We start from the raw sequence: 17,170 nt of genomic DNA, 5'->3' as shown, positions 1-17,170 counted from the left end.
TCGAATTATTATACGACTGCGTTTTACGTTGGAATTTGAGTTTTTAAAAACTTGTATTCTATTTTTAGCATTCTTTTAGTTTGAAATAGTTTAACTGATGAAGGCTGTTTAAAACAGTCGAAAACGTTATTATTATCTTATTAAATATTGCTGGATTAATAAGGGTGTTGTGTTTTTTAATATTATTATTGTAATATGTACTGAAAAATATGCTAAATAACTGTTGGATTAAATCAGGTACTTCTTTAAAAAATAATTATACAGTAGTAGCCCGATTTAATCTGGCAGTCATTTCACACATTACTAATTAATTGGGTTTCAAGATATGTTTTGAAAAATACAAGAACTTGAATAATTCAATACTTTAAAAAAAAAATTTTTTTAATCAGTTTTTATTTACATTTCCCAGCCAAAAGAATAATTAATATAAAATTATTAACAGATCTCAAATGTCAGCTTGGATATCATAGCTTGCATTCTTCTGTTTCAGTAGGCTATGATATGTTTCCACAGTACATTGAGGACAACATTATTTACCAGAGCCCCAAGATTTCTAGGTTACTTGCTACCCTCAGTAGGAAAATATGATTACTTATCTGAAGTGACCATTTATTCAGGCTATTAGTTATCAAGATTTAACTGTATCTATTCTTTGATATAATGATTCTATTTTCTTAATGTTTGCCATTTATTTATACATCAAGATGGCAAATATATAATCCTAATTATTGTAATCTGATATTAGCCTTATTTTTGTAGAAAAAAATTGCCTGTAATATAAAATGCAATATACTAAGGCACACACCAAAGTAATATATGACTAGCTAATGTACCAGGTGATGCTCAAGTGATCTTAAGAAAACTATACATGATTTTGTTAATTGTTGGTACAGTACATGTAGTACTTGACTATATACATTGAATAATTGCTTCTGTCACACTGTTATGAATTTCAGCATTTTTCTTTCAATCTTCTTTTAATAAAATAAATTTTGTTTTATTTACATATCTTTGCATAGAATCAATCAATCTTATTTTACACAAATATTTACAAAGATTAAAATATTTCGTACTTTCAAAATATTCATGCAGCATTAGGTTCTAAGTCAACCAATAAACTAAAACGAACTTTAATGATCATTTGACAGAAATTTGTGGGCTTTCATAAATTTTTCTATAAAATACAATGGGACAAGTTAATAAGTAAGTACATAAATAAAAATAAATTTCCTGGAAATATTGACAGAAAGGAAAATAAAATTCACTGACAGTTTAGACACATGTTTGGTAAATAAAATATTCATTTGAAATATAAGCAGAAATTGCCAACGGAATCCAAAAATATTTTCTCAAACATAAAATAATTATGATTAATTCTTTTGAAGACAAAGTCCTTTCCAAAAAAATATAGGAACCACCATTTATTAACTTTGTGTTCCAGACATTACACTTTTGGCGACTGACCTTTCTTTTTAGGCTACTGGCCGCCAAACAGTCTTTTAAAAAACACAAAAATATCCAATTAAAAATATAAACATTTTTAAAAAACAAGGAAGTTCCTTGTTTTTTTAAACAAGGAAGTTCCTTGTTTTTTTAAACAAGGAACTTCCTGTTCCTTGTTTAAAAAACAAAAGTGTAATGTCTGGAACACAAAGTTAATAAATGGTGGTTCCTATATTTTTTTGGAAAGGACTTTGTCTTCAAAAGAATTGATCATAATTATCTCCATCAGATGAAAATTTACAAAAAAAAAATAAAATAAAATAATTAATTAAAATAATTTCATGTTAATCCTTATGGGAAAAGTAAGATTTGAAAGAAATTTTATCAAAGGCCTGACCTCTGAAGAATTTCCAATCTTATTTTCATGCAGAAAAAATTAAATAAAGATGCTTCATAAAATTACAAAAAAGTAAGACGAAATGTGAAAAACTGAATCAAATAAAGTTAGCTAAGACAATGTTTTTTTAAAGTCCAATCTCAATGTCCAATCTAACATATATTTCAGAAATGAAAGTTATAACTTCTTGAAAGGATATTTACCTGTAAAGTAGATAATAATTTAATATTGCAGTGATTAATATAATATAAATATTAAAACTTTTAAATCAGTTAAGATTAATATTTTTGAAGTTCAAGTTCCATATTTTTTATTTTTGTGGTAAAGCAACATAAAATTATTTTAGCTATAAATTTTTGTTTTCATATGTAAAGATAATAAAATTATCCATATATTTTGAACTAACTGGAGATAGATCACAAAAAAAAATCATCACACTTTTAAAATCAAGCAATGAATTTAATAAAATAATGTTTTTGACCAGTTTCACTGACCTTCAGTTACAATATAATGGAAAAATAGAAGAATGTAAATAAAAAAATTAAAAAAAAAAATGAGAACAAGAATTCTAAAAATAAATAACAGCAATCATAGTTGAAATTAATAAAATAAATAAATAAAGAAATAAAATATGAAGTAAAAATAAATGAATAAATATCCCTTAATAAAATTAAGTATAAATGAAATACAGTAATGCCTCGTATAACGTATGCCTCGAATAACGGACACTGCAAACAACGGACTTTCTGTTTGGCCGTTACATGACTCGAACAACGGACTTTCCATTCAGCAGTTACGTGAGGCGAACAACAGTCTTACTGCGAACAAGTGCGAATGATGTTTCCACTCTTTTGCCTTTGCCAATGACAATCTGCTATTTTTATAATATATTAGTATTATTAAAATATATTATTAGTATATCTGAAGTACAGAGCTCCCGTTGAGATTTGGCTTGCTCCCTTGTTTATTACGTACATCACCTCAGTGCAAGGTATTTACATTTATTCAAGTGTTGTGCAAATCATGGCTTCTAAAAAAACAGAAAAGTGATTTCAATTGAAACAATGCAAGACATCATCAGGAGTGAAAGTTGACAAAAAGTTCCTTGTCAAATGGGGAAAGGTTCAGGAGTTTATCAACACTCATTATCCAAACAGAGCTGAGGCCAACAGGATCAATGATCTCTACAATGACACCCGCCCATCATTTCCGACAGGTGTTGAAGAAGAGAGAAAAACAGACCACCTTGGATATGTTTTTCAAGAAGCCAGCTGCCAAAAAACAAAGGATGGAACAAGAGGAGATGACCCTGCAAGCTCTGGTAGCCTCTCCTGAATCTGACTCCGATTAAAAACAATAAAAAGAGATCTTCTGCAATGTGTAAAAAGTCTGTATCTGTATGAATGTGTAAAGAAAGTGTTCCTCCACCTTCTCCTCACGACATCTGATTACCTGGCATAATTGGTCACTGCTCCATTTTCATTTTTTTTATAGTACAGTACAGTTATTTTATGCCGCGGAACGAATTATATGTTTTAACATGTATTTCTATGGGAAAATGTGTTTCATATAACGGACTTTTCACTTAACAGACATGCACCTGGAACAAATTAAGTACGTTATACGAGGCACCACTGTACTTAATAAAAAAATTAAAGAAGTATAATGTTTATAATTTTATGATAAAACACTATTCATGTATAATTGTAACACATAAAAGAGCAGTATGAAATTCTTTATGACTACATTTCAAAGCTGTTGTAATAGCAAAATTAATCCTTATGAATGAATTAAAGGAAAAAGCAAGGAGATTTCACTTGTCTGAATATATTTGCTGTATTGCAATCTCCCAAAAGAGATCCAGTCTGTGTGAAGATCAATTGGTTGATGGCTTCTTAAAATTATCAGGGCTTGAACATTTTAAATTAAAACAAGAAAAAACTAACTAGAAGATAAAGAAAAAGTAGTCCTTTTATATAATATCATTATTTAAAATCATAATTTTACTATCCAATAAAAGTCAAAGAATATAGATTTTATATAATGCACATTAAGGCTGTATTTACATCAATAAATATAAATTTTTAAAGCAGACAAAAATTTAAAAATCATTCTGAGAATGTAGTTGATTTCACTTCAGGTCATATGCTTTCCATCCAAAGCATTTCTACTGTAAATCATAATCATATAATGGTAATATATATTGGAAAATGCTTTTATGGAATTTCAGACTAGAAACAACAAAAATTTATTATTTAAACAAAATATAAAATTTGAAATTACTATACTGCAATGGCATGCCGTCCTTGGAAGTGGTGGAAGTGCAAGTGGAAGCGCTGCTTTCCTTGTATTTTCTAAAATTTAAATACATATTGCGCAATTATTTTTACTTTAACGTGCTTTGAATTAATTAAAATTAATATTTTATTATAACAGCATTATGTATCTTATTACAAAATTCTATACNGCTGCTTTCCTTGTATTTTCTAAAATTTAAATACATATTGCGCAATTATTTTTACTTTAACGTGCTTTGAATTAATTAAAATTAATATTTTATTATAACAGCATTATGTATCTTATTACAAAATTCTATACTACATGTGAAAAAAATGATAAGATTGCTATTGTATATTCGAATATCAGTGGCGGAATGGAAGCACTATATTATCGAAGCTGGGTCAGCTTCCAAGCAGCCAGATTATATGAATTCGCACATGTGCTTTACAGAGTACCAACCTCACCTGGTTTAGCTGGTGGATGCTACACACCAAAATATCGTATAATGCTTCCAATGATTCTTTCCAGAGCCGGTTCCAGGCTGTTAGTCACCTGCTTGCTAGATATTTGGTTGATTATGTGAATCATGAGTAGATTTATAACTTAACCCAACCAATATGAATTTACTGGTATGTTTTTATGATAGTTCTGTATAGTTGACAGGAGTTAAAAAAATCCATTAAAATAATTCATTTATTTATTCTGCTCTCCCATCTTATATTACTTATGGATTTCAATGTTAAACCAGTGATATTACAATTTTGTATGTTTCATCTATAAGGGGATGGTAGAAAAAACATATACAGTACAATTCTTGTACAATGTTAAAAAATTAACTGTTACTTTGGCAGCATCATTTACAACCAAATTTAATGAATGAGATGCACATGGTACAAAAAAAGCTCTAGAATTTATTTTCCTTAAATTTACTATTTATGTATTCGTTGTCATAAAAATTTATCTTTCTACTCCTTTCCCAAGACTAATGAATATTCAAGTACAAAGTAACCAGTTTTGACTTATTTCTACTTAAGAAGTAGTTAAATAATTAAGAGATTATGGAATTAGGGACATAAATAAAATCCTGCTGAAAGAGCTGGAATTTTACTTAAACAACTTAACCAAAGCAATCTCTAGCCTAGTACAGTGGGGACTGATTTCTTTGTAATATTAGATGTAATAAAGATAAAAATTTTTCCAGTTCAATGAGAGTGACCGAAAAGTTGTAAATTTTGGAAATTTCTGAGGACACTTGATCCTAAAACGAATTAGTTAGAAAACAAATGACTATTAAGTTTAACATATTCAGATTTTTACAGCTATGATGAGAAACGTTTAAAATCTACACTCCCTGTCACGTCCTTTGAGATATACTAGTGATGCGACCAGTGGTGATATTCGAAATATTTAACAAAGGGTTCGCTAACAGAAACTTTTTCCTTAACAATTTTTTTTCGCTCAAATGGTGCATTAGCAACATTAGTGCAAAAACTGACTTTAAGATACCCATATAAATAAAAAAGATGCGTTCGCAAAATTAAGTCAGTTAAAATTTAACATTTTTTATGCCAGAACTATATTCTTTTTTTCTTGATAAATAATAATAACGAGTGTTCAAAATGGTTTATTTTGTACATATTTTATTATGACACATGTTCCGCAGCCATCTTGCATTTTCTCGCGCGCGTGGGATTGTGGGATCTCTCTTATGCTGGGGTTGTATTCTGGTCACCGGCTTGTCTCTCATAAGCCGGTCGCTGATTGGCTAATCCAAATTAGAGACCGTCTTGTGAGAGACAAGAGACCAGAGACGGTGACCAGAATATGACCCCTGGATCTAGTTTCAACAACTCTCGAGTCGCCCGCGATTGAACCTCGTTCCAATCGAGATTGAAACGGTCGAGCACCAAGGCGAATGGAGTATAAGGCTCTAGTTTAGTAGTGTTACAGAGTATAATACGTATATTTTAATATATTTTTTAAAAGAAACAAAACCACTGAGAAATGTTACGTGTGTTTAACAAGGTTTGGAAAACTTTGAAAATGTTAACAACGGGTTCGGCCGAACCTGTGCGAACCTGCTGAATATCACCACTGGATGCAACAAAAGAGGCATTTAACATTAACTGGATACTGGTTAATGTATCAGCACCCTCGGGATTTGGCATGCATGCATGCACGCACTGTACACCTATCAAGATCATCTATGATTCCATCCATTAGCCACTCGTAGGGAGCAATTTTAACTAAGTGGATTGTTTTAATATTTAAAAAGTAAAGAATATTTTATGTTATTTTTATGTACGTTTCTTCACAGAACTATATTTAATTATAATTTTCTTTAAAAGTATATTCATACAATTGAAGAATATTTTGTACCAGGTATGTATAATTGTATATCCATCACACATTTTATTTCATAAAGTAAGTTTTAATAATTTTATTTTTAATTTTAGCCCTTTTATCATGGCTAGCAATTTAGAATGTAATTGTGATATTGAAAATTTATTTTAAAAAGTTTTGGCTCAAGACCATATAATGGAAAAGAAAACATTATTAAAAGAGAAAGACCAATGCCTAAATTAAATGTAAATATGTCAACAAAAAAATCTGTTCGACATTTTTACAATAAAATTTATGAAGATAATTGGCTTTGTGGATGCATAGAAATGCAAAAATTGTTTTGTTGGCTTTGCCTACTATTTCCAAATAAAATTAGTGTGTGGAATAAGAATGGCTTTGATGATTTAAATAATTTTAATAAAGCTGGCAAAAGACACGAAAATCGTAAATGTCACATCGATTCTTTCGTACAATTGAAGCAATTTAGAAATCAAAGCAGAATAGAATATAAAATTAGTAAACAATATAAAATAAATATTGAAAATTATAACAAAATAATTACGGCTAATAGATATATTATATCTAGATTAATAAATGTTATATGTTTTTTTCTCAAAGCAAGAATTGGTATTTAGAGAGCATAGGGAATCTATTGAATCTAATAACAGTGGTAATTATATTGAACTTGTTTATTTATTAAGTAAATCAGATAATCTATTAAAAATACATTTAAAGAAGTGTATGGTTTCTACTTATCGAACAAACGAATATGAATGGACCCTGATGCACAATTAACTGATTGCCCCTGTAAGTCAGCTTTTTATAGAAACAGCTTTCTTATCATCAAACGTCACGGCACACCACTGCTATATTGTGAGTAAATATATTCAATTTTAAAATTAATCATCATAATAAATAGGAGTAATAAATTAAATATAATTGTATTATATCTAAAAAGCTATTTCAAAATAATAATACAAGATCAGTATTTTTGCTCTAAATAACAAAAATGTAACTCATTATTAGTATTCAAATGCTTTTTGATTTGTTACTACTTAAATTGTCCTCAGGACCAAAAATTCAAATTAGAATAGAACAAGTAAAATGGCAAAGCTGTATTTGGAACAAGACTATGTCTCAGAGACTCACTACTAAGCGTAATCACTTTGACGCTCAAAGCAGGTCTCGTTCTCATTCTCCAATCTTCTTTGGTATTGCTGCTTTTGGGTGCGATTGTTCAAACTTCACTGGGCATGACCACAAGGTTGTCCACGATGTATTTTCAATGAAATTAACCTATCCAATTTTGAAATTTCTCTACGTTGCATGTCGGCCCAGGTTGAATTTTTTCGATGCATAATGAAAATTTCCCGTTTTTGAAAAAAATAATCATGGCTATTGTATCATCTGAAATTATTTTTTTATTTTGCACAAACAATATACAGTTTAATCCGATTATAACATCAGATCTAACGACAACCCTAATATAACATCAAATTTTTATTGGTTCCACAATTTTACTATACTAGATAATGTTAAAAAACCGTTTTAACATAAAAAACCGTAACGACATAAAACCGTTTTAACGTCATATTTGAAGCACTCCCAAATTTACAAAATTAGATTACAAATTTTATTTAACATAGAAGAAACTACGTGTTCAGTCCTAAGGTCAGAGTTCACTTCTTAGAATGAATGTGAGTGGTACTCTCCCCACCTGACTTCGGTGGGGTGAGGTGCCTGTTTTGCCTGTTTGTAGAAGAGGGTCGCCATTTTGTATTTTATTTTGACTCGGTTCTCGGTCCCCTGACTACCTACAAGTCTGGATTTTTTATGCACAAATGATTTGGTGCCAAATATCAACTCTCTACATGTACTCCTTCATACCTGTATGCTGGTAACATAAAACAGCAGTACAATTTTATAAACAAGACATAGTCTTGTCAATAAATATACTGTACATATAAAACATTAAATTTTAAAATAATTTGAAAAACAAAGTTTTTAACATATATAAAAAGTTATTAATTAATAAATAACAACAAATTTTAAAAATAAAAAGTAACTAAAATAAAAATAGATGATGATTTAACTATTTTTATTTTGGTTCAATTTTTTAAAAAGCCAGTAATGCATTGCTTAACTTTCCTGGCAAGAGTTAAAATTGAGTTTAAATTTAAAAATGGCATCTTCTGTTATGAGATTTTATTTTAAAATCTTTTTATATTATTAATTATTATAAAATGGCAAAAACATTAATTTTGAAGATAGAGATGAATTTTATAAAAAAAAATTGTAAATGTTAATAATGTGTCAATTCTAGAGTAAATAGAGATTCATGTGTCATATCTTGAGTAGGATTGAATTTAATAATTTCTTGAATAGGATTCAAAGATTTCAAGATATGACACATGAATCTCTATCTCCTCACTCTCTTGACCACCAAAATTTAATAGCATCAATCCCCCTAATACACAGGTACAGGAGTTATTAAGCTTCAAAGTGAGTGAACAAAATCATTCCTCCCTCACACACACACTAATTTCCATACATACAAAAGTCCCCCAAATTTTTTTAAATTTCTCGACATTTCAAGGCCCTGAGCCCAGAAATGTAAAAAATCTTGGAGGGATCATTTTTTGACTGAATGCCATACTTTCCCTCTCATATATAAGAGCCAGGAAAGTAAAAATTTGTCTTCAGAGTAAAACAAAGTTTAGCTGAAAAATGCTTTTTTACTGATATCTTACTGAATGTCTTTCCTATTTCATAATCCAGATTAACTCTTAAATCCATTTAAAATAATAACTACAAAATGAGAACAGGAAAAATAAAGTTTCTTTGTGTTACTGTGTTTAGAAATCACAAAGAATTTGAATTGGAGTAAGAAGTTAAAAATAAATAATCCACACCTTCTGAATGTGATTCAGAAGGTTGTGGATTATTTATCCAATAAATTCAAAAAAATAGAACTTTTTGAATGTTTTTCATTTATTGGATATATGTTGTATCTAATTACAATCCTCTATAAAATGATCAGTTTTGAAGATCATAAATTAATTTTTCTTGTTTCACTGGCCATTTTATATTTAAATTAAAAATTAACAGCTTTAATAGTTTGAACACTTTCACACTGGACTTACTGTGTAACACATCTCAAAAACTCTGGGTGCCCAGTGACAAAATTCACAGGTAAACAAATGTTTACAGGCTTCTTCTGAGCTCTGCTTCAAGTTTGCTGCTTTCCTTTAAATGGAATGTGAATTGAAACTAATGTTTGAATTCAAATTTAAAACACTATGTGGTTCAACAGTTATATGAACTGGTAAAATGTGCATCATTTCTTATTCAAGAAAAATAAATCTTATATCTTTGGCAATCAATGTGCAATCTTGCACTATCTATGGAAAGTCAACCAATCAATACAGCCAACTGAATTATGTAATGATGCATGTTTTACCACTTCATATGTTTGTTGAACCACAGTGTTTTAAATTTGAATTCAAAGCTTCAACTCATGTTCCATTTAAAGGAAAGCAGCAAACCTGAAACAGAGCTCAGAAGGAGACCAAAAATGTTTGTTTATCCATGAGTTTTGTTGCTGGGCACTTGGATGTTTTTGACATGTGTTTAACAGCTTTATGCTAAAATATATATTTTCAGGAACATTAATCTTTCTAACTTGATGATTGAATAAGAAACACTTACTTTTGACATCATTTCAGACAAAAATGATTGACCTCCAAAACCTGGTTCCACTGTCATAATAAGAATCATGTCTACATGTTCCACCAAAGGTAATAATTCCTCAACAGATGTTGCTGGTTTTAAACCAACACCAACCTGCAAATAAAAATTTTTTTGTTAAAAATTTTTACAAATGTATATTAAGTGCTAATTTTTCTGAATGTTTTACATAAATAGCAGAAAACTTTTTCTAGGAGAATTTCTCTTTATACTTCAAGAATTTTGATTATTGTTTGGAATAAATACATAAACTCAAATAAAAAATAAAAACAAATCAATAAATAAATAAATATATATATATACATACACACACACACTATAGTTAAACTATGAAAGCACTTTCTGTAAAATAAATACTAACATAATCCAATTTGAATGTGTTTATAACTTTAAAATCATGTATACTAATTGACAGTAATGTGCATCATTTATAACATTTTTTTTCCTATTCGTCATTCAGATTTTGATGCCTTCATTTTCTGAACTATATAATAATATATAATAAAATCAATGGATTAAAAAAGAAATACAAGTACATTTTGCAATGCAGATTCAAAATTGTCTTTAATATGAAATATTTATGATAAACATTTCTATTATCAATTTGATTTGAGAATACATCATATTTCATAATCATGTGCAAACTTTATGAACTCTAACATCAGCTGCTTTCTACAAGTAATAAATCAACTCTCAAAGTAAACAAATGAAATATTTTGTTTAATTTGAAAGTTGTTCTATTAAATAACAGTTGATGCTAAACTGAGAGGTTTAGAATTGAAAATATTTCTGACAGAATAAATTAACAATTTGTTATTACCAAATGATCTGCCAGATTATCAATCAGGCTATATTAAGGCTAATAACTAATTAAATAACAAATCAATTTATTTAGAGGTAAGCAGTTGTTTATTATGTATAAATGAATAATTTTTATACATTAGTCTATTTTTATATTAATTAATTTGCTTATTTTTTATAGTAATTTCTATTTTTTTGAAATCTCTCCTCTGAAATTGATTGCATAGTAATTTTGCTACATAATATTGGGTTCAGAAATTTCTTAGCTTTTTTGATAAATAGCACTATTAACAGTTTTGTCTGATTTTTCATATGCTTTTTATGGTTCTTTCACCCAAGTGTGTCATTTCTAAGCATCATTTGAAAGAGAAAGCATAGAAATTGGTTGTGTTTTTTAACAACAGTTAAAAGATGGAGGGCAAGAAAGTTCATCACCAACATTTAATGCTTTTCTATTATCACAAGGATAAAAATGCTTCTCAGATCCAAAAACAGATATGTGCTGTTTATGGAGATGATGCTGTTGGTGCAAGCATGGTATGTACCGTGGTTTCTCATTTCAAAGCCTATAATTTTTCTCTGAAAGATGGATGCAGAGTGCTCTTGTAGACCATTTGTTGTTGATAATGATCAGATAAAATCATTAGTCAATAATAATCCATGTTACAGTACTCAAGAGATTGCCAAAATCCTAAAAATATCAAGCAGTGCCTTTATGAACATTTGAAATGTCTTGGTTACATCAGTTGCTGTGATGTTTGGGTACCACAACTTAACAGAAAAACATTTGATGGACCATGGTCTCACTATGTGATTTGATCTTAAAATGCAAAATGACTCATTTTTGAAGTGGATAATTACAGGATACTAAAAGTGGATTCTGTACAAAAATATTGAATGAAAAAGATTTTGGGGAACATGAAATGAGCTATCACTATCCACTCCAAAAGCCATCCAAAGTAAGTTATACTGATAATTTGATGAGATTGTTTATTATGAACTTCCGGAAAATAATTAAACACTTAATTCAAACAAATATTGCTCCCAGTTAGATTGATTAAATGAGGCAATTAAACGTATGCCCAGAATTGATCAACAGGAAAGATGTCATTTTTCAACAAGACAATTCTGGGTTGCATGTGTCTATGAGGAGTTGGCAAAAGTTTACTTGACCTTGGACGGAAGGCTTTATCCACTCACTCTATTCATCAGATGTATCACTGTCCAATTACCATTTGTTTCAGTCTTTACTAAACTTCTTTAATGAAAAAACCATTTCAAAAATTTGTTACAAAAAATAAAATGTTTCACATAAAAGAGATCATGAAGCTACCTGATAGATGGCAAAAAGTTATTGAAACAAATAGTGTATATATCTATATATATAAAAATGAATGTATGTTGTCTGTCTGTATGTCCTTCATGCATTACCACACCGTTTATCTGATTGCCATGAAACTTTGGGAAGATTTTTAATACACTCCCTCGAAGGTTTCTGGCATAATACATTTATCCTACGATAGATGGCGCGAGTGTATATGAGCATTTCATCGTGAGTTCAATTGATTTCAAATTGTGAAGACCATTTCCCTCTTCCAAAAAATATCTCTATGTATACATTTGTGAACTGTTATTTATGATATTTGTAATAATTTTTGTTTAATCACTTTATTTCAACTATTTTTTGCTAGTTATGTATTCTCTCGAACTTTGTTAAAACCTTAACTGTATCCCGAACAACAACCAAAGTTGTAGGAGGAAATTCGCTTATTTACCAATCTAGGAATCCCCCTTTTCCAAATAATATCAACTCAAAATAATTTAAAAAGACAAATTACAATAAAACGGTTTATTATCCAACTATCAGAAATTTCACAACATGTCAAGGAAGAGAGGAAGGAGCAATTAAATAATTAAAATTGTAAAGGATTAAAAAATATATATAAAAATGGGGAATATCGCACTTCTGACAATCGCTGCAAGTGTGTGGGCTAGATTTGGAGAATCCGTGCTTCTCACATGGACAACTGTATGTGGCCAGCTCATGCGTCAGAAAACTTCTGATTTATTTGTGTACACACCAGACGAAAAAACAAAAAATATTGTGTATCCACAAGCACTCCAATAAATAAACAGAATTGAAACGACATTTTGAAATATTTTCCCAATGAAAATGAATAATAATAAGTTTCAATAAAAATGATAAAATGTAAATTGAATTTTATTATAACAAGTTTGCTTGAATTTTGTTTCTTCTGAGATCGCAGCAATGTGCGACAGGTAAGCTAGTTATTTAACAAAACTCTAATTTTGTACAAGCATATTGCGTTGAATTTTTGTCAAGTTTCACTATGAATTCTCCAAACAATCTAATGCTATTAAGTATCGTCACATGGAAATAATAGGAATTACATTCTATTAGTGAGAAGTTTAAATTCTTTACCAGGATCTCAAACCACCACATTTGAATCTATTTTATCATTTTTCAATAAACTATGAATTAAGATATTTGTCTAATTATGACAAAAAGTATTTTATATATAAACAAACACTAATATAAAATACTTTAAATCTAAATATCACTGTAGTTTCTTCATTGCAATTCTTCAATTTTTAAATGTGTAATTTGGAATTAAAAATCAACAATATTGCCATTTAATATCAAATTTAATAACTAGATTAATTAAATTAGTTATAGAAATAAAAAATAAAAAATAGAGAGCATGATGAGTGATATGTGTGATCACATGGTAATCTAAATTACACAAACATCCATAAACAAAGATTACAGATGTAGATTGCATAACTGTTAACATATCTGTCAGGCAAAGGTTCAGATATGTACAGTACCTGAAAACATAAACAAGGTTCTGGGAAAATTAAAGCAGAACCAAAGAAATCTGTAGTAGAAAAATAATATAGCAATAACTGCAAAAATGTTACAATAAAATGGAGTAGGATAATGGTTAAGACTACAGACACTAGTAGTAATTCAAACACAAATAATTATCGTATTTATCTTCAGGCACTTGGCAATACTCATCATCAAGTTTTATTCAGTCAAATTCAAACACAAATAATTATCGTATTTATCTTCAGGCACTTGGCAATACTCATCATCAAGTTTTATTCAGTTGATACGTGTTGTTATTACACACGTTTCGGGCATTTATTGCCCCTCTTCAGCCAACTAAAAACAAAAGTTCAACACTATAAAATTACAACAAACATATTAGGTATTGTTTTTCTAAAAGCATACCTTTTTAATTACAGGTTATCAAGATATTAAAAAACCACAAGTTTCATCGCTTATGTTTACTGGTTGTTACAAAAATTTCTTGGCGCTTAACACACTTTTATCTAAGAAAACATACGGTTTTTGTTATCTAAAATATTTTAAAACCTTATTTTTTATGTGGATTTTACATGACAAATTTACAATGAAGTACGTACCTAATTATTTGTTTTTCGCAGTTGTAAAATCTAAACACTTTAAAATTTTTCTTATACATTTACAACAATATTAAAATTGACATATTTGTCTTTCAAAATCATGCAATTTCCTCTTTTTGCAAACGATTGGGATGACCTCTCCTCCCCCTCTTGTTTCCCCCAGTTAAGCGTACCACTGGTTACTATGGTCATATGACTAGCAGGCCACCTTGTGGCAGTATTACTTTTTACATGAAATATTTTTTTTCCTAAAATGTCTTTTTTATACAAATTATTTCTTTTCAAGAAAATACCTCATTCTAAAAATCCTGTTTACATAAAATATTTCAAGAAATTACCTTCTACATAAATTATCGTTTCTGCAGATTATAAGATATTTAGCCAGTTTTCATTAATTTTAATACTTAGATTTTTGTTTATGCATTTTTTGCTTTTGAGAATTTCTACACTTTCTTTAAACTTTCTACTATATGTTTCTTTTTCTTTGTGGAGTATTTGTATATTATCTTTATCTATTGTACAATCATTCATAGTGCTATGATCATGGAAGGCGGAATTTAGTCTATTGTATTTCAGATCCGCTATATGTTCTTTTAATCTAGTTTTTAGCTTCCTTTTTGTTTCTCCTATGTAATATTTATTATTGCTACAAGTACAATGAATTTTATACACAACGTTCTTAGTTTCTGTTGGTGGTTGTTGTTTTTTCTCATTTTCGAATTGTTTTAATTTTGTATACATTTTTTGGTATGACGGTGCTAACTTAAAGTGCATATTGCTTATTTCATTATCAATTTGTTCGTGTAATCCTTTAATATATGGAAATCCAATATACTTAATGCTATTTGTTTTCTTATTAACCTGTTGTGCTTTAGGATTATTTATCTTAAGTTCCCATTTTTTCACTAGTCTTTGTGGGTAGCCTGCCAGGAGAAACTTCTTTTTTAATTCGGCTAAATCTGCGGATATATGTATTTCTTGACTTGTCCTGTTTTTTATCTTAGAATATTCCATTTTAAATATGTTATATTTGACGTGAAGTGGTACGTTGGATTGGTATCGTATTGTTATTTGACTCGATCCAGGCTTTTTAAATGTTCTAAATTCTAAACTTTGTTTTAATCTTCTTATCGTAATGTCTAAATAGTTGATTTCTTTTTTGGTTGTGTCTTCTGTTTCTGTTTTAAATTTTAAAGACACTGTTTCTGTTCTGTTTTGTTCAATTTTAAAGACACTGTTTCTGTTCTGTTCTGTTTTAAAGACACTAATTGGAAAAATTTTTCAAAACAGAGATAACCTGTGTTTTAAAAATGAAATAAAAACAATTAAACTGCACAAACATTACAAGCACGAGCAGGATAAATTGGTCACTGAAACATGTTTTGATTTTTACAAAAACCCAAAACAGACATTAATCAATATCTCACCTTCCTTGTCTTCCAGAAATACTGTATTAGAAACAAATGTTGCAATATTGATTAATGTTAAGACAAGTTCCAGCTTTGAAAGACTCAATGCTTAATCCCAAAGTAGAGCTTTAAAAGAACAAAAACTTACTTTTTACTACAGAACTCTTTTCAACAGTATTTAATGATTACTAAATACACCAAGCAAAACCTTCATAATCCCAGTATATAATTTAATGTAAATTCGACAAATGTTTTCTGCATATTTAGTTATAGTTATTGATCCAGTTAATGTGAAGAAGTTAGTATTTAATGAGTTAAATTTTGTGACAAACTGAATTAAAATGATGTTTTTGATGAGGTTTTTTATTCATTTTTCACTGCTTCAAAAACCTAGGTCATCCTATAACTGCAAACAAAGGATTCCTTACATTTTTGCAATAATTTCTGTGAACAGTGTATACTTCATGCTCTCATTACAGGTCTACAGTCTATTTATCTTAAGCTGGCACCTATTTTAAACAAATTAAGACACACACCCCTTTTTTATTGGTTTAATCCTACATCCATCAATTAAAAACTGCATCACATCTCATTCGTTCTCAGAATATAGTTTCTTGTTATTTATAAAAACATTAATGAAATACAAGTCACTTAGCAATGATTATAAATGTAGTTATTTTATATTAGTTAAATTGTTATTTTTAATGATTATTAAAAGATTCTGAATCATTAAAAATAAACTTTTTCCGGTCTATAATGTTTTGGTTTTGTTTTCCATTCATCACGTATTAAGGCAAACATGGTTGTTTGCCTTTTAATATGTGCATTTGATAATATTTTGTGATTAAAATAAAAAAAATTAGAATTGTATTAATAAATCTAATTTCCTTTATTCTTTATTTTGATCTCTAAAGTCACACCTCATCCTATACACAAGATCGTCTTATACCAGAATAAATACAGTATACACACAATAAATTCATTAGCCCAATCTTGAATTAATACCAAAATGATCTGCTGTATTACTAGAATATAATTAGTCTTATTATAGACCAGACATGAGCAAAGGCGGCTCCGAGACCCATATGAGGTTCTTTTTGAGTTACATGCAGCTCTTGCTGAAAATGTTAATTTCTGCTTTTTATTATTATTTTTACAATTTTATTTCCACAATTTTGTGAAAATATGTTTATTAAAAAAATTCAATATTTGTTTTATATTATATAATAAAATTGTGGTACAGAACTGTGGTACAGAATAAAAAAGTACAGAACTGTGGCTCCCATGCAACTTGCAA

General features: G+C 28.9%; 1 protein-coding gene across 2 annotated transcripts in view; it reads right to left on the bottom strand.

Annotated features, from left to right (window-relative positions):
- Positions 1-17,170, bottom strand: part of LOC111625697 (ribulose-phosphate 3-epimerase-like) — a 48,186-nt gene that overhangs the window by 25,446 nt on the left and 5,570 nt on the right. For both annotated transcript variants that reach the window (XR_002756768.1, XM_023368911.1), the window contains exon 3: positions 10,172-10,306. Coding sequence is in view for 1 of the 2 variants with exons in the window: in XM_023368911.1 (XP_023224679.1) it covers positions 10,172-10,306 (135 nt within the window). In the remaining variant the exon portion in view is untranslated. The remainder of the gene's footprint in view (positions 1-10,171; positions 10,307-17,170) is intronic.

The sequence above is a fragment of the Centruroides sculpturatus genome, unplaced genomic scaffold (genome assembly GCF_000671375.1).
Source record: "Centruroides sculpturatus isolate CEXI.00-Female unplaced genomic scaffold, Cexi_2.0 scaffold78, whole genome shotgun sequence".
In the NCBI taxonomy this organism is placed as follows: domain Eukaryota; kingdom Metazoa; phylum Arthropoda; class Arachnida; order Scorpiones; family Buthidae; genus Centruroides; species Centruroides sculpturatus.
Note: the sequence above shows the minus strand (reverse complement) of the source record. Positions and strands in the feature narration are given on the sequence as shown.